General features: G+C 39.8%; 1 protein-coding gene across 1 annotated transcript in view; it reads left to right on the plus strand.

Annotated features, from left to right (window-relative positions):
* Positions 1-23,888, plus strand: part of RBMS3 (RNA binding motif single stranded interacting protein 3) — a 718,801-nt gene that overhangs the window by 631,395 nt on the left and 63,518 nt on the right. Inside the window, 3 exon segments of the mRNA XM_055803834.1 lie at positions 7,396-7,442; positions 14,768-14,864; positions 17,502-17,552. Of these exon segments, the coding sequence (XP_055659809.1) occupies positions 7,396-7,442; positions 14,768-14,864; positions 17,502-17,552 (195 nt within the window).

Here is a 23,888-nt window from a genome sequence, read left to right on the forward strand (position 1 = left end):
ATTGAATTTGGTCTGATGTCTAAAATGATATTTAATAATGGCCACCAATAATTCTATTGGTTGCTTTCTTGCTTCTGTAATCTTGGTTACATTTTTTGTTTCTAAATAGCCAAGAGATTAACCTCTGTTTCTTTCCCTTCCCTCTCTTCCGCCTTTCCTCCTTTCTCCTTTGTTTTCTTTGAAGATCAGTTGCTGAAATGTCTGAAGAATTAAACATGGTTTTAATTCTTTCTTAAAAAAATAAGATGACCTAGTAGTTTGGGAATGTTGCTTTTGTTAACAGTTTCTCTTTATCTGCTACTCATTACAGTTTTGTCTAATGCAAACAGTGATTTAGAGAGAAAAACATACAATAGGTAATTTGAGAGACTTCCCAATTTTTTGTAAAGTCAGTACCAGTGAAGGGCTGAAGCAGTTGATGCTGGTGCTGGTCATCCTTTCTGTACCAACAGCAGGCATTTAGAAATGATTATCTGTGCCAGGCCCATTTATAACTCAGACATAGATGTATTTTTATGCTTCCAAGGAGATAGTTACTACTTAGTTGTGTTTCATAATCCACAGTGTCCAGGGCTGATGCATTTTATACCTAGACAAACAATGTTTTCTTCTCTGTGGGAGACAGTTTCCAAGCCTGTCCAGGTATGCAGTAGTACCCTCATATGCAAACCATGCACAAAGACATTTACTGTGTATTTAGCATGCGTGTGAGTTAGACATTGGTAAAGTATTTTGCATGCTTATTTTCAGCAAAACCTTAGTTTAGCAAAGAGAGGAATTGAACCTGAAGGTTCAACACAGAAGGAGAAAGTAGAAGGGAAAAAGGTAACTGGCAATAAGTTAAAAGATACAGAGCAACAAATTAAAACTTCCTCATGACACAAGATGCTGTCATTGTGAGCAATGTTTTGGAAAGATGCCTAAGTGGCACAAATACCAGAGACCAGTTTAAATGGTTGGATTTTGAGCTTATAAAACAGAGAAGTATTTTAAAATAATGACCTATATGCAATCACTGTACCTGAAATCAGGATTTTAAAAGGGACCATTTTTACTCATAAACAGGGCCATGGTTTGGTTAAATGGAATCAGGACTGTACCTTGTCTCTGAGATTAGTTTTCTTATTTTTCATTTTGTTTTTGGATTTCCTTCTACAGTGAAAAATGCCATGCCATTTGCCCCAGAGATTTTCTTGCAGTTGGTTTTTCCTCCAAACTGCTGCTACAACAGTGTTTTCTTTTGCACAATGAACAGATGTTGGAGACAGGGGAAAAGGACATATCTTTTTCTACACTCTGCTGTATCTCAAAGAGATATTTGGTGGGCTGTCATTTTCAGTAGCACTGCAAGCCGTCCCTGGAAGTCTTCCCAGCTCACTGTAACACACATATTTAGCGTGCAGATGTGACTGTAATCCACAGCTGCTTTAACACTGGATCAGACTGATGGCAAAACGGGTGTGCCAGATCCCCAAAAGCAGATGGTTCATGGACCTGAAGATGGCAAGGTTAAATTTATGAGCTGGCTGTGAACACAGAATGATTCTGGTTTATTATGTATGTCCCTGTAAGGAGGGTATTATCCTCTTCTTTTCCCTTTTAACTTTTGTAAACTCCAGCACTTATCTTTAAATTCATCAGATAAATTGAAGTGGGAACAAAGTGACTCGACCCCAAGAACAGAAGCTGTGTGGATCAGACTTCCAGTCCCGTTCTGTAGGACAAAAAGGGCTTCTTGTCATGCATTTGGGTATCTGAACTTGCCATTGTGTTTATCAGCTCAACCTCTGACCTTCTGAGGTTCATGAATCACTTCCCAAGTTTGACCTCAATATTACATACTTTCCCTCTACAACCACTTTTTTCTTAGAACTTCCTTAAGGAGCACACATCACTGGGAAATGCTCCGTTTCTTTCATGTGCATCTATATATTTAAGAGGTGTCACATTAACATTCTAGATTTCTCCTCTAAAAAGGAAAGGTGGTTTTTATTCAGAAATAAATTCAGAATTTTTTCTAACAATGTGGAACATTTCTGACAGAACTGTGTGAATAATCAAAGGAAGGAAATCTGCCAAGTTAACTTTACTGGTGACTGAGCTTATTTTATTAAATCAGTATTTTAAATTAATCTAATTTGGGTTGTTGGCTTCTTCCCCTCCTCTCACTTCCTCCTGAAACAAGGTGTTTCAGTCAGACTATCTGCTGTCAGGGCCCGAGAGATCCTGTGCTGTGATGCCTGGCAGATATTAGCGGTGGTAACAAAACAACTCCAGGAATTTCAGTGTTGAGATTTCAATTGATTCCACCGTAGTAGCCAAGAGCACACCCATTCCCCTGGGACGGCAGTCCCCCAGTGTGAAAATATGGGGGGATCAGTCAGAGGCGATGAGGAAGAGAGACTTGTCTTCTGGTTTAACTCCCACATCGGTTCACCGTAGAAATCCCTTGAGTCCTAGGATGCAACCTTGGTTTTCCAAATCTCACCTTAAGGAGGAGAAACCTCGGGAGCCTTACGCATGGAAAACCTACCGTATCAGTGGATTTCACCACTTTGTAATTTGTAGGTCTCTCCAGTTTTTTCCGATGGGGCTGTGGCCTCCTGCACAGTAAGAAATCCTGCAGTGACAGCAGCCTGGCTTTGCGCAGGTGCTCCAGCACTAGGCGTAGGCTGGCCAGAGCAGGTTCGAGGGGATGGTGTGGAAGATTCCCCTCTGAGGAACAGGCATAGGACATCTGTGTAGTAGGTCAATATTCTGGTGAATTTTTGCACACAGTGAGGGAAAAACTTGTTTGCTGCAAGTAGGTGGTGATATATTGATGAAGTTGTTCATGAAAGCTGCTTCCCATCAGCACAGAAGGTATCAGACAACCTAAAATTTGGTCATTTATAGGTATTTGTGATTGCTGGAAGACAGATACTGGACTGATAAAGGTTCTTGTGAGACTTCACAGAGATTTGGAAGAGAAATAAACCTGCCTTATTTCACCTGATATTGAAGATGTGATAATTTATTTTTTTATAATCACTCCGAAACTTAATCATTTCTTTGTGAGATTTGCAAATCCAATTTACATAAGCTATGCAAATGTGATGGTCTAAGAGTCTTTTTAATGAAGCAAATGTGCTCATTTGTGTTCAAATCATAACAAAGAGGGGGAGGGGACAGAAACAGAACACCTTGTCTTTGCCCATGGAAAATTTTGCATGTTAAAGTGTTGAACAAAGGCCTTCAAACTTACTGGGGGAATCCTAGCCTTCCAGAGGCTTTCTGATATTCCCTGCACTTTACTGAAGACCTGAAATTTAAAGAAAGGTGTGGATAGGGTCTCTTGTTACTAGAATCTCTTTCTTCACCAATGTCAATAATTAGAAAACTGCAGGAACAAAATAACAAAAATCTTCATTCCTTTGTCTTAAGTTCAGACACTTCAGTAAAAATAAACAGTAAGTAGACACATATGGTTTAAATAGTCTTTTTAAAAAAATCAGTATTTCAAACAAGATGGTGTTATTTCTCTGTCACATGACATTCTGAACAGACCAGTTGAGTAATCATTGAGAATGGTCTTTATTTATTATCATGTGTGGGGCTGATAGCAGCTATCCTTTTTTATTAGTATTAGTATTAGTATTAGTATTAGTATTAGTATTAGTATTAGTATTACTTTAAGGGATTGTATGTTGAAGAAGTGCAAGATTTTCATTCAGTAGCTGAGTGTATGTCCATTATCTGGCTGAGCGGCATAAAAATTCTGTGGTTCAGTTGTTCCATCGTAGGAGAATTATCTGACAAATATTTTCCTAAAGCGGCATTCATCAGTGCTACTTTCTCAGGTGCACTTCATCAGAAGTGTCACTATCGGAAGGAGGAATAAGGTCTTGTCCTTCCACTGAAACATCAGCAAAACAATAGATGAAAAGACCTGGGAGAAAATGCTCTTCAGCACAACAGAGGACTGCTGCAGAGGCATCAGCCAGTGCCTTGGTATAGTTAATACTGTATTAAGCACAGAGTTAGCTATATTCAGTTTTGGTTTTGACAAAGCTGGACCTCTGTCACATGGAAGTCTGAGGCCAGCCCTAATATTCTGTATTTGGTATTTTTGGAATTCCTGTTTGTGTGCTATGGAAGAAAGTGCAGACGATTTTCCAGTAAGTCATTACTGCTCATCAGTTTTTATTCCTAATGAATGAGGATGCTTCAGACCATAAATCTTTCACTGGTCCAGGCTAACTGTTGCCTCTCCTGGGCTTCCAGCCAGCATAATTTTGTAGGGAGGAATTACACAACTTGATGAGAAAGAGGTAAATAGTCCTCTGTTAGCAGCTATTTGAAATAGCAGCTGTTTAATACTATTCAGCAATGGGGGATATTAGCAATATTACTGGGCAAACTGTAGGTGGTATACCATATGTACATATTGCCGCATGCTGTGTGGTATTTGTCTGATGTGAAACTTTTCATTTACTGGCAAGTGTGATAGTGATATTTATAGTGGTCACTGCTGAAGTTCTTGAACAGATTCTGGTAATCTGTCACCGTGCAGCATGGATATGGAGCACAGATAAGGAGATGAGTGTCAAGCCTTTCGTATTTTGTGCTTGGCAGGCCCACCACAGTGTCACTTATTCCTAGCACCAACGATCAGGAATGGACGTGATGCTAATATATAGAGAATGGAGCATGTGCGGTTTGTCTGCACGTGCCCACACACAGGTCAGAGGCGCGGTGGGGCTGGAGGGTGGGCTGAGGACCTGTGCAGAACCATGTGCTCAAATATCCATAATCCAGGTAACCGAAGGCAGCGTAAACATGTGTTTGCACGTCTTGTGGACATTGAGCGTTGTTAGGGCTTCAGTGAAAAAGCTGCTGCAAGTCATCCTTTCTGCACCCTCATTCTTATTTATGTCAAAGAAACTAAAATAAGAGCAACTGTTCGTTTTCCCCTTTCCTCCCAGCCCTCCTTCCCTTGTTGCCACTTTGTCTCCAGGTCACATTAATGCGAGCTGTGGGATATAGCGAGCTCTGATCCAGGCAGCTATAACCTAGGAACTCCCTTATTTAGAAAGCTTGGATCTCTCCTTTCCCAAGGAATTACAAGGGTATTTTTTCTTAGTATTGAGTAGACATGTGATGAGATGTTAAAATGTCAACACCTTGATTTATAGAGAATATTGTAAGTTATTTTTTAAAATTGTTAGAACTAATTTTTCTGTCCCTCTAGGGCTTGTACATACTATTTGAGTTTTCTTTACCAGCACAGGAATATAAAAAGAAAGCAATAACAAATTTAACAAGTGTTAAAAAGAGAAAGGAAAATAAGAGAGGATTTTTTTCTCTAAAATCTATTCCAGACAAAAAATGTTTATGACATTAAGGTTTTATTGGCTCTCTTTTGGGATGAACTGTGTACATTTCCATTAGTAATTGATGCAACCTTACCAAACAATATGATATGCTGAGAATGTATAAGACGTAAGAATACAAAAACAAGTAGATCATCCCTCATGATTTTCTAGGCTAATTAATATTTACATCAAAATTAGCATTGGTTGGGGTCATCTTATAGTTGATTCTTTGACATTTTAAACTTGCAGAATTAGCCATTTTTTATTTTTCTTTGTATGAAATGAATGCATTTTAAAAAAGTAGCCATGTGTTCTTGGCCTTAGTCTCCTGAATTATCCTTTGCTTGGGAGATAGTACATATTTTATTTAAAACAATGGCATTTTCAATAAGCAAAACATTTACCCTAGTGTCTGCTTATAATGAGAATAATATAAAAATTTAATATTGACATGAACTTTTTTTTTTTTTGCTACATAAGGTAGTGTGAAGCCTGCCCTTTCAGATCAGAAATTATTTTTGGCCTCTGGGAACTTGGACCATCTCCTCTTAGACCAGCATGCAGCTGCCGGGCTAACCTGGCTCTTCCAGTAGTGCTGCCTGCTCTCTGCCTGCTCGTCACCAGAGCATTTACCCTGGCTGCTCACCTGCCTGCATGGGAGCTGGCCAAGCCCAAATGCTTTCCTGACCTGTCTGAGCAGCCATCTGGAAGGGGACAGATGCCATTATTCAGAAGTACTTCGGTAGATGGGTCCAGGGGCATTAAAAGCTCCCACCAGGAGCACAGACCCTGCTGCATGCTTGGTAGAGCACCTGTCCTTGAAGCAAATGCTGCTGTCTCATATCTCAGGCAACAAGCATATGGTCTGTATGACAAACAGAGAGAAATACAGTGCCTTGGGGTGCGATGGTGCCATGGCCATTTTTCAGCAGCTCCCAAAGAGGTGGCAGCACCTTGGCTAACGGGGCCCTCTCCTCTCTGCTTCTAACCCCACACAAAGGGAGATGTCTTCCATCTCCTGGTAGTGTCTTACATTGGCAAGATTTTCACAAAGCAGGGGGGGAAGGGTGGAGGAAGGAAGACTAAAAGTCAAAGCAAATGCAGTATGTAGGAGGAGAGATTGTCAGCTCCCCATATTCAAGTAAATGCTGGGGAAAAAGCTGGTCCTTCCTGCACAGCCCCAGCTGCTGTCCTGAAGCTTAAGGTGGAGCAGGGAATTCAGTCTCCAGCCCTGCCCTCTCCCTGCTTTTCCTGCAGTAGCTGTGGGTATGTCCGGAATGGTGGCGGCGGTGATGGTTGTTAACTGGACGCTGTTTTGACACTGCCAAGTCCTTTCACACAGGTCACCATCTGCTTGGTGGTGAACGGCAGTTGAAAGGCTCTGTGTAGCCCATTAACAAATTCTTTTGCTGTCCAGACCTCTGAAGTATTTTAGAAGCCTTGTTCAAAAGCTCAAGCACTTTTTTTTTTTTTTTTTTTTTTTTGTCTTTTCTGCTTCACAGCCCTTCTACTTTTGTTTCGTGTCTCATGGTAATGAATTAACTGTAAGTAAGGGTGACAGCCCAAGAAAATGGTAGACTGGGGTCCTGCAGGGTGTAGCCTTTGTAGGAAAGATGAGGCTCCTTCCCAAGAAGCTCTCGTGAAGTTGGCTGTAGAATATTCATGAGCTACCTGTCTCACAAGCAACAGCAGGATTTGGCCCTCTGTTATAGTGAGCAATCGGAGGTAAATGCATTGATCCCAGTGGAGTTATTAATTGACACTGGTGCAACAAAACCACCATTTGCCATAAAAGTTACGGAGAGATGACAACCAACGTACTGGACAGATCTTTTTCTCAGAAAGCTCTCTGGCAGGGAAGGTAGCCAATCTGTCCATGCTGCTTTGGGCCATCTGAGCTTCCCTGGAGAATTTAGATTTCCATCTAAGTTGCATTCAGTTTTTATTCATATTGGCTTAGAATATGTTTAATGTCTTTTTTTTTTTTTTTTTCCCCTGCAGTAATAGTAAAAATCTGTTTTTCTTCCCTAACTATGTGCAGGCTGGCATGGCTTTGACTTACGATCCAACAGCTGCTATACAGAATGGGTAAGGAATGCATGTTTTCTTATGCCTTTCTAAAAATTATTTTGAATGCCATCTTCTGTTTTCTCTTTCTGTGGTGAAACTTACTCAGAAGCAAATTCACTCAGTCATATTTTGTCTGAAGCATGTAATGTCATATTGTCAATTTCTTCTTTTAGTTTCCCTTTTGTTTTTATGCCCTCTTGTTTGTAATACCCATTTGAATGGGAAGTTGTTTTTCCTAATAGTTTCCATCTCTATTTGGCAAATGCTAGTGGATTTATTTTTTTTAATCTCTCTCTGTCATGAAGTGGAAACCAATGAAGTTTCCCTTTACTGACTTTGCTTTTGTTAAAATAATCATTGAAGATTCCAGTGTATTTTGGATAATAGAGCTGTTACTTCATCTGGGGCTCTCTCTACAGGCTGGCTGGCTTCCATGGCATTGTCTGAATAGAAATGCCAAATCAGAAGAAAGCCTTAAATTAGTGTGTAAGCAGACGGGATTTACGGGTAAAACTCTGAGCAACACTCTTCATTTCTCAGCTACCATTTGAAGACACAAGGGATTGTAAAATTTTTCAATTTTAGCAAAGAAATTACATCATTTTATTATTTACCTGCCTGATTACATTTCCAATTATTTCATGAGCTGGAAAAACAGAGCCTTGAAATCTAGCTATCCTTTCAGATAGGCGAACAACAATTTGAAGAGAAGCAGGAGGTTCAGCCGTGAACTCTTTGACAGTCACTCTTTGATCAGAGAGATGTTTGATATCATTATCAAACTCCATGCATACTTCTGTCTGTGTTCTCCAGCTGAAGGGGAGAATGTATTGATACAGACAAGAATGGGTTTATTTGTTAAGTATTTGTTCAGGCACTGCTAGTTGAAACATTTAGGAAAAAACTAACATTCCCAGTACTTTAAAAAACAAAAAACAATGATAATAGTATATTTTGCTTAATTGCCTTTTACAAGCAGTAGCTTTGCAGGACTCGTGATATTCCCATGTTGTGAAGGAAACGGCCAAACCAGAGCAACTCAGGAAAAAGAGGGCTTTCACACTGTGGCTGTGATTTTAGAATCCTCTGGCTCTGTTTCCCTGTTATGACCTCCCAAACAAGTCTTTCTTCTCTATCGTCATACTTTTCAGCTGGTTACATGCTATAGGCTATAAATAAAGCCACCACTAGTTCATAGTCCACCAGCATTTCGTCTGGACAACTGGCTTTTATTTCAGTAGAATTCCTGCATGTCAGTTGCATGAATGTTTGGAAACTGTAATTTGAATGATCCTTTGAGATTAATATAATTTTACCTTAAGAATATATTTTTTTAAATTATGAAAGTCATCTCAGAATCAGACATCACTTGTATCAAAGAGTACCAGTACTGCTCAGGTGTTCAGGCTGCTCAGGTGGTTTGGTCATTCAGTTGTTTGAACTTACTGTCACTGATCATTGGGAAAAGAAATAGTACACAATGTAGAATTTCAGCTCTCCGTTTTTTAAAATGTTCTTTTATTTGTAGAGCACGAAATAAACTACAGCCCTGGATATCTCTCTACGAGTGACAATTAATTACCGCTTTGACATATCTCTTCTTTCTGGAGTGTCAAAATATTTTCAATTCCATCAAAACAAAATCATCTCATTCAAAATGTTCTTATGGTGAGATCTTGATTGTATGCAGTATTATAAGGAGAAGCTGTTATTATGCGGGAAAATCGATTTGTCCACCAAAATTTACACAACTGTTGTTCCTTCCTTTGGTTGCATCTTACCTGGGGATCACCAGGACCCTTTGGTTACACAGTTTCTTTTTAGCTCCCCAGACATTCATGTCATAGTCTCTACATATCCTGTAGTTCTACATTTTTACTGTTTTTCAGAAGCCTCTTTGCTTGCAAGTGCAACAGAAGTCTATCTCATGGGTTTTGTTTTAGCTAAGTCTGGGAGCACCTCAATGCTTTGCTCGTAAAATGGGCAAATACGATTTGTTCTTCAGTGACACCAGACACTGGTATCACGGCAGGCGTGTGGCCGTGGTGAAAGAGTTAAATGCTCTTAAGCATGATGAAGTTCACCTAACTGTCAATGAAGGGGAGTTAAGCAAACACATTGCTCTTCCTCACAGTAAGGACAGTCAGGAAGCGAGCACAGAGCTGCAGCTTGCAGCCTGGTTGTGTCGATGGTGTGCCTGTACCTGCCCTGTGGGTGAAATCCTCCGTAATACTTTGGCAGTAAGGTGGGCCAAGCCATTAGTGTTTGCACGGAACAGTGTCACCCAGAGGTCTGTAAAACAAAGACTGCTTCCTTGCAGCAGGCCTGTTTGGTGCAGCAGTCAGGTTAAGCAGCTGTTGACCCTGCACACAGCTCAGGACTTGTTGATGTGCTGTGATAAGCATGAGTCACTTGGCCTTTTGGGTGCCCACCAGTGTGGAGCTTAGTGAACTGAGGCTGGAGACGGGAACTGTAAAGGTACCCAAGCCAAGGTGAAGATTCAGGTGAGGTATGAATGACCAATAAAACTTAAAAAAAGAGAGATTGACTGCACATGCTGACATCTGAAGAGCCCTTTATAGGGTTGATGCATTTTGATGCATGTAAGTTGCTAAGTCTGCACAGGATTATATGGAGGGTGGAAGCCTACTAGAGAGACATGTCTCTTCAGGTGTCACAGGGTGGTATTTAAAATTCACAATTCCTTAAGAGGTGTGGATTATATTAGGGTTTGGGTCAGGGCATAACCACACCCACACCTCAGAGAAGAATCTGGACTCTTGCATGTTGTCCAGATGAAACGGTGGGTTCTCATTGCTCATGGTGCAGTATTATCACTTTTATTACTGTGTAACTGCTTATTTGCCTTGAAAATCTATAGCAGGAATAAAACAAAAGAGAGTGAGAGAGAGGCTTTCACTAGAAATAGCTAAGATTTTTTCCCCACAAAGGAATAGATAATTTTCTTCTGAGTCTATTACATTGTAAAGCTTGATTCTCCATTTCATTATATTGTTTTTATGCCCATGTAACTCTATTTGAGCATCCAGTGATTTTACACCAGTGTAAAAATGGTATAATGAAGTGGAGAATCCAGCCTGTAGTGCACCTTAGCATTGCAGTATGAGTTACTGAAGACATGGTAACCACACACTTCAGTAGGTAAGCTCTTTTCCCCCGCCAATCTCTCGGCGTCTTTTTTGTTTTATAATCAGCCTTTTCTGAATTGCATTTACAAAGGTACTCAGGTTTTATTTTGGGGAGTAGTGTGCCTGTTGTAATATGCTATTGATTTTTCAATTTGTGGTATTAATATTTTTTTAGTGGTTTAATGCACTCATACAAAGAACAGAAAAGAGCTCTTGTACTTGCACTGTAAGGATGCTCATTTAAAATCGTCCTAAGGCTTGAGTCCTCCTGGCCATTTGGCTAAGATTGCGATGTACTGTATCAGTTTAATATCTGATATCTGGGGGACTATACTGTGCATTTGCTGGCCAGTGGGCTCAATATTCAGATAGGTCTTTTTCATCTCAAACATCTGACTGTGTGGCTTATTGCAACAGAAAATTGCTGCCTTGATAACGCTTGGTAATACTGTTACATTATGTGAGCCCCAGGATACTATTTATGAATCTAACTCTTTCAGTACGGCCCGCAGGCATGAGGCATGAGCAAATGGTGTTTATTGCAGTGCAAATAGGATCTTGCTCTTGTGCAGATTCTGTGAGGAAGCTTGCACATTCCCCCATAGGATGGGAACCATATGGATTTTTTTTCCTACTTCTTGGCAGGGAAATAGCGACCAGACGCTACAGATAGTGCAGTCCCCAAATGCAGAGGGAAGGTTGATGTAGGAGTATGTGCTTTGTCTGTTAAGCAACAGAAGCTGTTCTTAAAGCATTGCCTGTGCGTGCCTGATGATGATGTACTGGGAATGTGGTTCTTTTAACATCTCTTAAAAACATTTTCTTCTGACCCCTTTCTAAACCCTTCTTCATGAGCATCCAGGAACATCTTTTTGCCTCCCAGTGATGAGTTTTCCCTGTGCTTACGGAATCTGGGAATGCTGAAAAACTATTTTTAATACAAGGGTAATGTCCATTTTGCCTCACCCCTGCCACCTGCCTTTCTGTACTTTTGCTTCTAGCACTGCAGTTGCAGCTGAGGAGCAGGGACAGTGGCTCATGCCTGCAAAAAGCTGCACAGACCAATATAAGGATGCAAAGTGCATTTGCAGAAGATGCAACTGAGCCTTTTGGAGAGCTCTCCTTAGAGCCCACAGGTCAACTAGCACAAAGCCTACAGCTCTCAAAGTACCATACCAGAGAATGTACGTTATAATGCCACGAACCTTGGGGAAATAATTGAATATATCTAAAATGAGTCAAAGCCGTATCATTCATCTCTCTTTCCACTCCTCTTTGTGATGTACCCATTCTGATGACTGAGAATCCTGTATTCCCTTGGACAGGCTTACAACATGCATCTTCCATCTCATTTCACTTCTCACTGAGCCTAAAGAAAAACAAAAAAAAGGGAGAAAGCCTAAGATCAAATATGGCAGGGTCAGCAGTTGTAGATCTTGTTGGGATGCTGTAGGGTTTACACCAGAACAGGCCACTCTTGCATTTTTGCTCCTCCTGTCTTTTATTAGGTCCCCAGCATGTCACTTATGCCAATTACATGTTAGGATATTGGCCTATTTATATTTAAGGGAATTTGGAGAGATGTCTGCCTGTCCCGTGGGTGAGAGCACGTTGAGCCCTCTGTGAGCGGGCGCTGCTGGGGCAGTGCATAGCTCCAGCACTGTGGTAGGCTGAGCATCCCACACCTTGGGGAGGCTCCGCTTGGGTCTGTCCTCGGCAAGAACACCGCATCTTCACCATACCACTGTACTTCACGCATGGCAGAGATATCCACATACTTTTTTTAGATCCCTTTTGGCACAAGTGACACTGTGGCAGGAAGATAAGCCTTCATGTCTGGGTGTGAGGGATTCCTAATTGCAAAATGTTTGACCTACAGCCTTTCATGGTGACTCAGATTGCTGAATTTGTTTTATTATTGTTAAAATTGAAATATATGAACTGGATTTTCTCACGTTGTTGTTTGCTACATCAGATTTCCTTCCTTTCTCTTCTATGACGCTCTGATGAGTGAATTTTGACAACATAGCTGAGTGTCCGGATAGCATGTTTTATTTGATGCTTATTTGAGAGCATTCCAAACTGCGGCAGATAAATGGTATTGGCAGGGGTGTTGGAAGGGTTGTATTTTTCACATTACCAGAGTGTATATTCTACAAGCTTATGTTCTATTCAGATAACTGCATCTCTAAGCTGAAACAGAAATGGTTAGCTGTCTGTCAAGTTCTGGGCTTAGCACACGTTTTCTGTAAATTTGGTAGTATTTGCTGGGATTTATTGGAGAGTTTATTCCAAAGAGTCAGCACTACTTCCAAATGGAAAGTTGTTTCTCCCCTGCACTTGTCTTTGTGCAGGCAGTTTTTACGCGATATGGGTATGAGCGCAGCACCAGTGCCAGGCTGATGGATTGAATGAGAACAAAAAGGGGGGAAGAAAAGTGTTGTTTTCTCAAAAGAGTTTTGGTTTTATACAGCTCTTCAGTTTAAGAGGTTTATATGTATTTCTATGCATTATAGTTTTTACCCATAGAGTACATTCTGTTAGTCTGCCATTGACTGTTTTCATGTGCCACACAGAGCATTGCTTAGTGCATCCACTTACCAACAGCACAGCCAAAATGATGTCTGTTAACCTTGATCAGGGAGAAGGCCCCTGGGACAGGACTTTAGACAGCATATGCATCATGTTAATGCCATAGATGAACCTGGCTAGTGCTATAAAAATTCTTCTCCCCCCCCCTAGGTTGTATGAACGTAACATTTGATACAAGCAGTGGGACAGAAATGCCTCTAAGTTCTCATAATAGGATATATATAAAATTGGGCAAAGGCACAGTTTTAAAATAGTCTCTGTGTGAGCATTGTAAGGGCAGATAAATGTTCCTAAAATAGCAATATATTTCTATTAAAACAAAAAATCACTCAGACGCCACCTGCTGTTTTTGGCATTTTAAAATCTTATTTGGAATAGAGAGAACAAATGATTGCTTCTCTGCCTCCCTCTTCCCTCCTAACTTCAAATGTTTCCACCCAACCTTCAAAGACGGCAGCCTGTTTTTCCAGTGCTATTGGTTGGATGAAGTTGGTGGTTATTTGAGCTTGCATCCAGAATGACTGCATCCAGTCTGAACTAGACTGATTAGTAGTAAATCCAGGATGCCAGGGCGATCAGGAAACAGAGCACTTGTTTAAACATCAGTAATGATTTTTTTGTTGCATGGCTCTCATGGAAAGCTACTGTTGATTGCCTCAGCGTGGGGAGAAAAACAGCATAAAAAGACAAGGTGTGTAATCCACTTCACCGTTACAGAGAGAGCACATGTGCAAAATTTTCTGTTACTCCTCTAAGATTGGTGCATGCTGTATGAGGACTATCTGCATGGGGTATAAATTGGACAAGAGAACACTACACAGGATTGTTTCGTTCTCCTGGAGTCCAAAATATCAGCATTTTGACAGCTGTAAGACCACAAACATTCTTTTTTAAGCAATTTTATTTTTCTAACTTAGAGTTAAAACTGAAAAAAGGGCAAATGCAAAAATCTTTACAAGCACATTCATATTAAGTACTTACACAATCCACCAGTAGCAGTATTTCCCAAGTGATAATTTTATCAATAATCATTAACCCACAGGGAAGAAGCAATACAACATTTATTACCATCAAGCAAGAGATAGTGCAACTTTTGTTCGTAGCATGCAACAGTGGAAATAAAAACAACTAAATCTGAGATTTTCAGTGCTGCCTGGGGCATTTAGACTCATAATTCCTGATGTATATGGAATGTGTTATTCTCAGCATTGAAGCATTAAGATCTGAAAAGAAAACAGCACTGCATGTAAAAACGAAATCAGTAATATTGTCTTCGATATCACATAAGAAGTTTCACTAGCTAGCACTCTGGAAAATCAGCTGCCTTTGCATTTCAGATAATTACTTCTTGTATCGTGAAGTTCTATATTTGTGCTAGTTGAAGTGAAAAAAATATGCTTTGTGTAAATATTCCTCCTCCTTTCCATTTTCAAGATCTGTTCAGTGGAGCCATCACATCTTCTTTATTGTGGTTTTGGAAATAGATGGACATAATTACCTGTGTAGACTCTTCTTGTTTTTGCCTGGGAGGCAGTGAATTAGTTAGTCAGAGCCGAGCAGTTGAAAAGTTCAAAATATCTTGCTTTTGTTCTTTATTTGCAGATTTTATTCCTCACCGTACAGTATTCCAACAAACCGCATGATTCCACAGACATCAATCACGCCATTCATTGCTGCTTCCCCTGTCTCTACATATCAGGTACGTCAGATTTGCGCTTGTCTACTGTGTTTCCCAGTTAATTATGTTTTGGATGTGGATGAAGGCAGAGTGTATACCACAGAAAAATGTGAGTGCTTGCGCTCTTGAGTCACACTTTTAAAAAAAGGCTTTCTAGTAGTATTCAGGTATCATTTGATGTAGGGTTTTAACCATTTCCTTCATTCTTTACATTAGCAGTGAAAACCACCAGAATTTTTGTTTCAGTCAGCTTCTCTAGTAAACAGCATGTGCTTCATTTCCAGTTGACAACAGCAGAAGCTTATCATTCTTACTGAAATGTTTTGTCATTTTGGCTTCCCTTCATTAGCCAACTGTTTTTTTTAAATGTGTTTTTTTATAATGTATGTTGACTGCATCATATTTTGTCCTTTTGACCTCAGCTGTATTTGTTTGAGTAACAGCAACCTTTAAAAGCACTGATTTTTATCCAATAATCCCTGACAAAGCAAGTTACAAGAAGATAACTGTCCTCACATCCTTCTTTAGTCTCCCACACACTTTGTCGTTCAGAATTTCTCTTTTCAGCATATCCCTCACAGATCTCCACTGGGAAATTATTGCCGTGCTCTGGCTTTCTGAGATGGAAGTCAAAACCAGATTGTATAGTTTTATTATTAGCCATTCGCTGGGAAATATCACTTCACTCTGAAGCTGGTCATTGGTTATATATTTTCCCATTTCAGTTATTTCTGTCCTATAGCCTCAGTGTTCTTCCAGTCCCGAGTCCTACCTGAGATAAGCTACCCAAAACTTGCAAAGCTGCACGGTGGTTCCCATTGCTCTTACACGTTGTTCTTAATGTTAGGGTTGGTTTGTTGGGGTTTTTTGGGGTTTTTTTTGGCGGGGGGGGGGGAAGTGAGATGGTATGCTACTGCTTACAGGTAATTCTAGGAAGTTATGTTTACACTTAACTGTGTTTTAAAATTGATATTCAAAGATAAATGATCCTTGTAATTTTCTTGGATTTTTTTGTTATTTAATTGTAGATGGCTAGGTAACACTTGCCAAACAGAAGATTTTTTGGTGATAGAAATTCAGTAAATTGCAGTAAATGGCAACACCAAGAAAACGTCAGTGCCAGAGACATACAAGTGCAGCTCACATGCACTTTTCTCAGCAGCAAAGCTGGTTTAAGAGTCATGTCTCCTCCCTCTTATTCATGCCACTGAATTCAGGCCACCCAGCCACTTACTGCCATCACTGCTCGACGGTTCACAGTTGCTCCCTTTTCCCATCCTGACTTGAACCTTTGCATCGGTTCATGGTTTGCATTTGACACGTTTGCACCAAAAGCATTGGTTTTTATTTTTCTGCCCAATATCATTCCCCATAGATAGCTTGCAGTGTAAGCCCAAAGACATTTGCCCTGGCACAGAGGAAGAACTGCAAGGGTGCAAGAATGGGAGTAATGAACAGCAGCAAGCTGTGACAGCTCAAATATATTTTAACTAGTGGGTATTCACAACAGCAATTTTTGTAGTAGAGGTGTGTTTACATGTGTGTGCACTGTTTGTTGTTCTAAATATGTCACTGAACCTGCTTTTCAACAAAAACTACTTTGATAGACTTAAAGAAGTGTTGAAGCACACAATTATGCAATTAATTCTCACCACTTGTTTCAAGAATGAAATCACAGGGCATGTGGAGAATTGGGACCTTGTAGCTTTCTCCTGATCATTCCTGCTCATGTTCATTTCGAGATGCCACATGCCCATCTCTGGGAGCTTGGGGGTAGCCAGTGAGGTGCCCATCGATGGCTGTAGCACAGCTATATTTGTTGTGTACGTCCTGTGTGTTGTGGTGCCCAGGCTGATGCAAAAGGAAAGTGGGATACACGATTCTGGAGGCTGAGGCTGAGCTATGGTAGCATGTGGGCTGTTCACGCTCAGCACAAGAAGGAGCTATGATATCAGAGATGCCACTACAAATGTGCAAGCACTCTGTAATGCATTTAATTGTTAGTAAAACTGGAATATGTTACTTGTCAGTTAAGGCAGAACAGCAAAGACAGAATTTGGTGAGGTATAGAGAGTTCTGGTGAGAACGGACCCCACGATGCCCATGGTAAGAGCTGATCCTGAAGGACAGAGACTTCTTAAGCCAGCTTTGCCGTGGAAGCTTTCAATTAGAATAAGCTTCAGAAACTCTGAATTAGATCAGCAGTTCTTACTGAAAATTGAATAAATCATTCTGGAATCTCTGAAAATGTTATATCGTCAAAAGTTCATACGGAAATTTTTGAAAATAAACTTTGAACACTTTTTGTCTCCTGCACTGTCGGTTGGATGACACGTTCATGACTGTATTGATGGCTGAAAGCAAATAATACATATGTTAAAATAGGACAACGTGGAAAATTGAAGATTGCTTTATGAGATAAAATGGTGTGGATCACAGAAGTGATGCAATCCCACTTTGGTAGAAAAAATTATCAAATGAAATTTGAAACCTTTTCGTTTTGTCAGTAGCTCCATGAAGCATAAATGAATTTTGTGTTCAGTTACATAACTCTTTTGCCAAAATTAGCGCCATTTGTAATAGAAATAATACTATCAAGTAAGTCTTTGGTTTCTGTTTTAAACTTTTCTGTGCTAATTAAAAGTATTTGATACACAGGTCCAGAGTACTTCATGGATGCCTCATCCACCATATGTTATGCAACCAACAGTAAGTGGATACCTGCTTCTATCCAGCTAAAAGTGCTTACATTGTAACCTCACTCTGCTTGCAGCCGATTTAAAGTCCTAGGTCATGTAAGAGCAGCCAGCTGCTCCTTTTGACAAGAGCCCTCGGCTGTAAAGACTCTGCTTCTTTTATGAGCACCATTTGATTTAGTGAAAAGGGGAGGATGGGTGATATGTTAGCTAATTGTATTGATTATTGGAGAATAACAATATCTGAAGTGTTGCTTCTGAAGCTTTGCTTCAGGGACTGCAAGATAACTGCATTCCTGTATACTCTGGATTGCCAGGATCAGCACGTTACCCCTCTCTTATATGCTTACCCATCAGAAAGGTCCTTTGTAGTTGTATCCTCAGTGCTTCAGTAATGCATTTCAAATACTGGAAAAAGGTAAAGCACAGCTGTCTTACAGAGTCTCTGCCGAATCTGAATCTGCTTTATGATTTGACCAGTCAAGTGTCTTTTTTTTTTTTTTTCCCCTAAGTAAAATGTCATCTTTCATCAATTTATAACTGCTACTTAAAGCTGCATTACACTTCTACTGACATTCATTAGAAGCAGTGCAGGTGATTTTTTGTTTACCTCACAGGAGAGGTTGGATATATTTTGCCTAAATATTAGCAGTATACTAGAAGGAAGCAACAAACAGAATCCCACTGTGTACAGATTAGTTTTGTTTCCGACCTTTGATCAGTTTCTCAGGTATGGTTCCACTTCACAGTGTCAATTAATCAAAATTCAAACGTGTACTCCACATAAGCATCGGTACATTGATTTATATGAGGAGGGTAAAATTAAAATGAAGGTATATAATTGAGGATTGTTCATTATCCACTTTTGTGTTCAAATATTTTGACTTCATAATAGCATAACCTCTGGTGGGACTTAGCTATACAGCAACATGGATAGAATTACACTACGTACCCATTCAGTAGCACAGGACTCTCATCCCAGTTTGAAGCCCACTTCCACACACTTCAACTCTTTGGAGACAAGTTCTTCAGTTTTCTCTCACCACACAGTGACCGTAGCAGGGGAATGACTGTCTCCTGGGAGCCCAATTCCAACCACTGTGGTGCTGCGCCTCTTTCCAGACCCTGGTGGAAGTTTCCATCTCAATGGAGTAAAGCTGCTGGCTGTGGTCTTTGTAGGGAGACAAGCTGTATCAAACAAACTCAGTTAAAATCACTCCTGTGTTCTAATATTTGTATTTAATTGCAGCCCACAGGTAATCTTAGGGGTGTGTATATGATGAGTTATCAGACTTGTGGAAGCCAAAGGATCTCTGGTCCTTGCAGAAGGACCTCTTTTCTAAAAGGAAAACCTAAGCACTTTACCAGTCCCAGTTTTTGTATATGTGTGTGTTTGAGTTTAATTTGACAGTGTTCGGCAAAGCATTTTTTTGCAGTATTAGAAGAGGTATTTTGCTGTGGTAATTGGATTTATTTACCCCTTACTAAAGTGCTGTGAAGAGAAAAGTAACTTTTAAAGTGAGTGGCACCTTCAGTATGGCAAGTTAAATTTATGTTCATTGCCAGCCAGAGAGTTGTGTCAATGAAGGGATGTGTGCTTGTAGATGGAAGAGCAGAGGGACAGTGGATCAGTGGTGTAACGTTTCAGTTCTAGTGTCATGGCAGGTTACCTCCATGTGTCCATGTGTTGTCTGTAGCAAACCCAATCTCTTCACAGAAAGATTTTTCCCTTATGTTTCCCAAGATTATTCTCTTAAAGGACATGAGGCATTTAGTACTGAAGAAGTATAAAAGCAAAAACGCAGAACTGCCATTCCCCAGGTTTCATTCAGAGAGGAATTCTTTATTAGAAATGTCTGAAAATTTGTCAGAGAATTACTGCACAGAGGACTCAAGAGGCATCAGAATTAATGGCCTGTTTTGAAAGGAAATAAAGAATCTGTGTCCATTGTAAGTTGCTGTAGTTTCATGCCTGACTATAGAATCTATTCTAGGCACATCCGTAGTTTAAAAAAAATGAAGAAAAGATTATGATAAAGTTGGCAGAATTTTAAGACATGGGTATTGGTAACCCTGTAAGCTTAAAGTCCTGTGAACAGGGAACTTTCAAAATTGGTTAGCTTTTTGTTTCTTCTTGTAACTTAGTTTGCCATGTTATTATCTAAATTGCCACCACTTTGTAATACTTTATGAAATGATTGATTTTGACACGTGATGTCCCACTGGAAACCAGTGCAGATAAATACTACATTCCCCTTGCCCCAGGAAGAAGAACATCTTGTTAAGCCTCTATTATTCTGTGTGAGTAGAGATGAACTCATACAGAAAGCACAGTTTGAATTGCTCAGATGCTGGCGGTTAATTCTTTATTTTGATTATAAGTATCCACTAAATCATGTTACTGGATGATTAGCTTTTCACTTCCAACAGAAAGTCCTACTTGATATTTATGTATAATCTAACACCGCGTAGTGTCCCTCATGACAGAAAAATAGGCAGGACTGCTGTGTAGGAGACAAAGGAGGTTTTTCATTCAGCATGCTGCGCACAGACAGGACAGTTTTCTCCCAGGCTGGCAAGCTTGCTGACAGGAGGGAAGAGCTGTGCCACAGGGCGCTACCACCCTGCGCCTGCCTGCCTCTTCTCTGCCTGCCCGTCTCACCTGCCTTGCCACCTGCCTGCCCACTCATTTATACCACGCTCTTTTGTCAGTGATAGCCCCTGCGGTAGGTTGGTCTGCCTGGCACACTGCTCATTCATTTCCCTTTGTATATTGACTTCAGCCACATTTTTCTGATGTGTGCATTCCACATCCATTTACTTGGTGGATTAAAAAAACCCCGCTATAGCAAAAGATTGTATCTCTGGTTCCTTCTGTAGCTTTTTAACTACAACCAGATAAACATCTGATCCCAACAAAAAACAGTAACATATATATTAACTGGAAAATACTTGCTTATACTGCTTTCCATTCCCCAACCTTGTTTGTTGTCTTACTTTTGTGATCTCCTTAAAAGCAGATGACAACCAAAATGCAAATCTATGAGGGAAAAAAAAAGTCTTTTTTTTTTTTTTTTCCCCTAATGGGAGAAAATCAGAGAGGCAGTCAAGGACTCTGCAGGTATATCATAATTTACTTGTGATTTTCCGTGTAACTTTTAACATTGATATCATAGGTTGATGCCAATGAGCACCTGCAAATACAGTTTTAAAAGGGTTTTTATTTTTTGTCATCAGTGATTTTTGCTAGCTTTATACAGAGAGCCATGGAAAATTAATATCAGATAGGTTTAGGTAACATTGCTATTTCAGAATAAGTATGATTTAAAGATATTCTTCTGCTGGCAATAGTAGGGTTACATGTGAAAACCTCTCACATCTTTGTGCTTGCACAACCTTGGGGGTTTTGGAAAACAGGATTCCTGAATCACATGAACCTGATGAAAAGTTTGCCTTGAGGCTCATGTGTGACTTAGACACTTTTGAAAAATGTACCCTTTGTAAATGTAACCTTCACCACTTTTTGACCGTATTGACTGCCCTGCGTCTGAGTAAGAATACCTCAGATTTGCCAGTTTTGTTGCTTTGCCACGTGCACTGTCCCTCTCAGTAGCTGTAATGGAAGACAAGCTCCAGAGGAGTTATGGCAGTATGGGTTTGGATTTATATTGGCATAACATTTAATGCACTGATGGCAGTCTGAGCTCCGTTTAGTTAACTATAGCTTTCAAAGTACAGTGCTCACTCATCCCTACTTGAAACAAGTCTTGTATTTCATTACAGCCTCAGGATAAGGATAGATGGATAGCGATGACAGAATAAAAACATAAATGGGATAAGAGTTATTCTGGGGATTTATAACATTAGCCATATTAGTGTGTTTTTCCTGTAGTCCCTGAAGGCTGTCTGGTGGTTCAGGGGAAACTTTGAAAAACATGTTGTTTAAAGTCAATTCACATATAGATAATCTTCACTTTTATTAACGATGACATTTGTATAAAACTTGTTTGATTTGAATCTTTATTACAAATAATATGTGTAGTCCTCCTCTCTAAAGGCAGGTTTTTTTAGTGAACCAACAGAAATGCTCTGCCCTAATACTGTATGTGGGTTTATGCTTACCCTCTTTTATTTACAAGTAAACCGGTGTGACCATAAGTAATCACTGGGTACGCACAGATAGATGTTCTTGTCAGTCTGTGTGGAACAGTTTCTGCATAATAGCTGGAGAATGAATATGCCAGTGGCAGCATGAAGTGTGCAAGCAGAGCAGCATATGGAAAAACCTACTATTGATAATGATAAAGTGTGTTGGGGAGAACTTCTCTTCTGGACATTTCTCAAGCCCTTACAGCCCTTTTAGAAAGGTCATCGTCTTAACAAATGCCCTTATTAATTTTTTCTGCCTTCCTTCCTCTGGCCCACGGCTGAATGTAATCTGTCTGTCTTTAAAATCAACAACAAAAACGTTTCTTGTTTCATAAGCAGTGTCAAACCCCTGCTCTGGTAAGAAGTGAGGCCGAGTAAGGACTCCAAATTCTTGCCTTTTGATTGTTGTGCATGAATGTAGCATAAAAAGTACAAACTGTCCAACTGAAATATATCAGTTTTCATTTTCTCACTAGCAACGCTGTTGTTTTGGAGAATACCCAAAATACCACAGCAGTTTCAGTGTTTTAATTCCTATGCCCTCGAACAAAGAAGTTCCTTGTACTCTGTTCAGTGGCCCTCTCCCAAGGCAGCTTTCTCTGCCTCCCGTTTGTTGTTTTACCTCTTTAGCAAATAGAGCCAGGAGTCCATCTTGCATTGCCTGTTGGAGTGTAAGGGAACAAAGTATGTCCTCTGCAGACAGCCGAGTCCTGACTCCAAGATGAAATGGGAGAGTTCGGCTAGCTGGTATGAAAAGTAAACAGGAAATAATCCCTTAGAAATTGGAATCTCCAGCCAGTCTTTTAACTTTTAGCTGTGTCTTTTTAAGAGATCCTTTGAACATGAACTCACTTGAACTTTTAAGGCTAAAGAGTTTAGAAGTTGAAATAACTAACCAAATACCAATGCCAAAGTTCTGCTCAACAATTTTAATTCCGGTGTTTCCCGAGGCAGAAAATCAAGGACTGCCAATTCCATAACTCTGATAATCATGACAGTAATTGGCAGCATTCCTTTGGGACAGGCAGGCTCGCATGAGGTCATTTCTGCCGCCCACCGTACATAGGTGTTGCCTCAGTGCTGCTAAATGGGTAATTTCAGACTCAGCTGAGCACGCGCCTACCAACCCTCTTTAGTGCCAGGTGCTGTTATGTTGAGGAGAGTACCCAGGACAGAGGAGCAATGCCCAAGCTTAACCAGCTCATGCCTCGAAGAGGAAATGCATGTAAATAATTCACCCAAGTTACATCCCATACTCAGGTGTAGGGGATTGTACGTTTGATTATACAGATCTGGAATCAAGTCCAAGTATTGCTGCAGTCATTTGTTCTGCTGTTGTAAAAATGAATATTAATTACTATGAATGGCAGAAAAAGAGATATCCTAGTTAGATTTCCAACCCCTTTTGGCACTGCTAGAGCCTCCTAGTGAAACTGGACTTATTTTGTGATGGCATCAAGACACACCACGTGTGGATTCACTTAGAAAACAGGGACAGGTGTTTTCAGTAGACAAGCCCTTGCATGTGAGGAACTTGTGCTTTGCTGTTTTATAATAAAAAGGCTTAAGAGTTCTAGTAAATTTTTTTTCTTTTTTTCAAAATTCTACAGAATATGTGAATACTAAATGGATAAATCATCATTCTAAGATTTTTTTAAAGACATTTACATTACTGGAAAAAGCAGATATTTATATATATATATTTCATACAAATCTGTAAATGTAAATGGAAAAGATATTTGGAAAAGAAGAATGCTGACACTAAATTTAAAAGGTACCCTAGAGACTTTGAAGCCAGGAAATTCTGGTTGAGGTTATGGAATATTGATTTCTTTTTAACAGAAAAGATGCAACCTTAACCATCAACCTTCATTGTCAAGAAAAATCTTAACACAACAGCTGTTTAAAAGCAGTAAGTTTTATCAAATGGGGGCTATTTTTTTAAAAAGATAGTTATTAATCAATAGGCATTAGAGTACCTTCTGTGGGAAAATGTAGTGCATTTTTTAAAAAAATCAATCTCTAATTTTGTGCAAAGCCTGCAGTCTGTTTTAACTTTTCCAACTTCATGTACATCAACTAAGACTGAAAATCACTACTACTTTATTTATTTCATATAATATATGTAACACCTCTGGTTGAATGTAGATTTGCATTTATGTCAAGTTTTTAAATTACACTAAATCAAAAACCTGAACAC

Source organism: Falco peregrinus, chromosome 5 (genome assembly GCF_023634155.1).
Source record: "Falco peregrinus isolate bFalPer1 chromosome 5, bFalPer1.pri, whole genome shotgun sequence".
In the NCBI taxonomy this organism is placed as follows: Eukaryota; Metazoa; Chordata; class Aves; order Falconiformes; family Falconidae; genus Falco; species Falco peregrinus.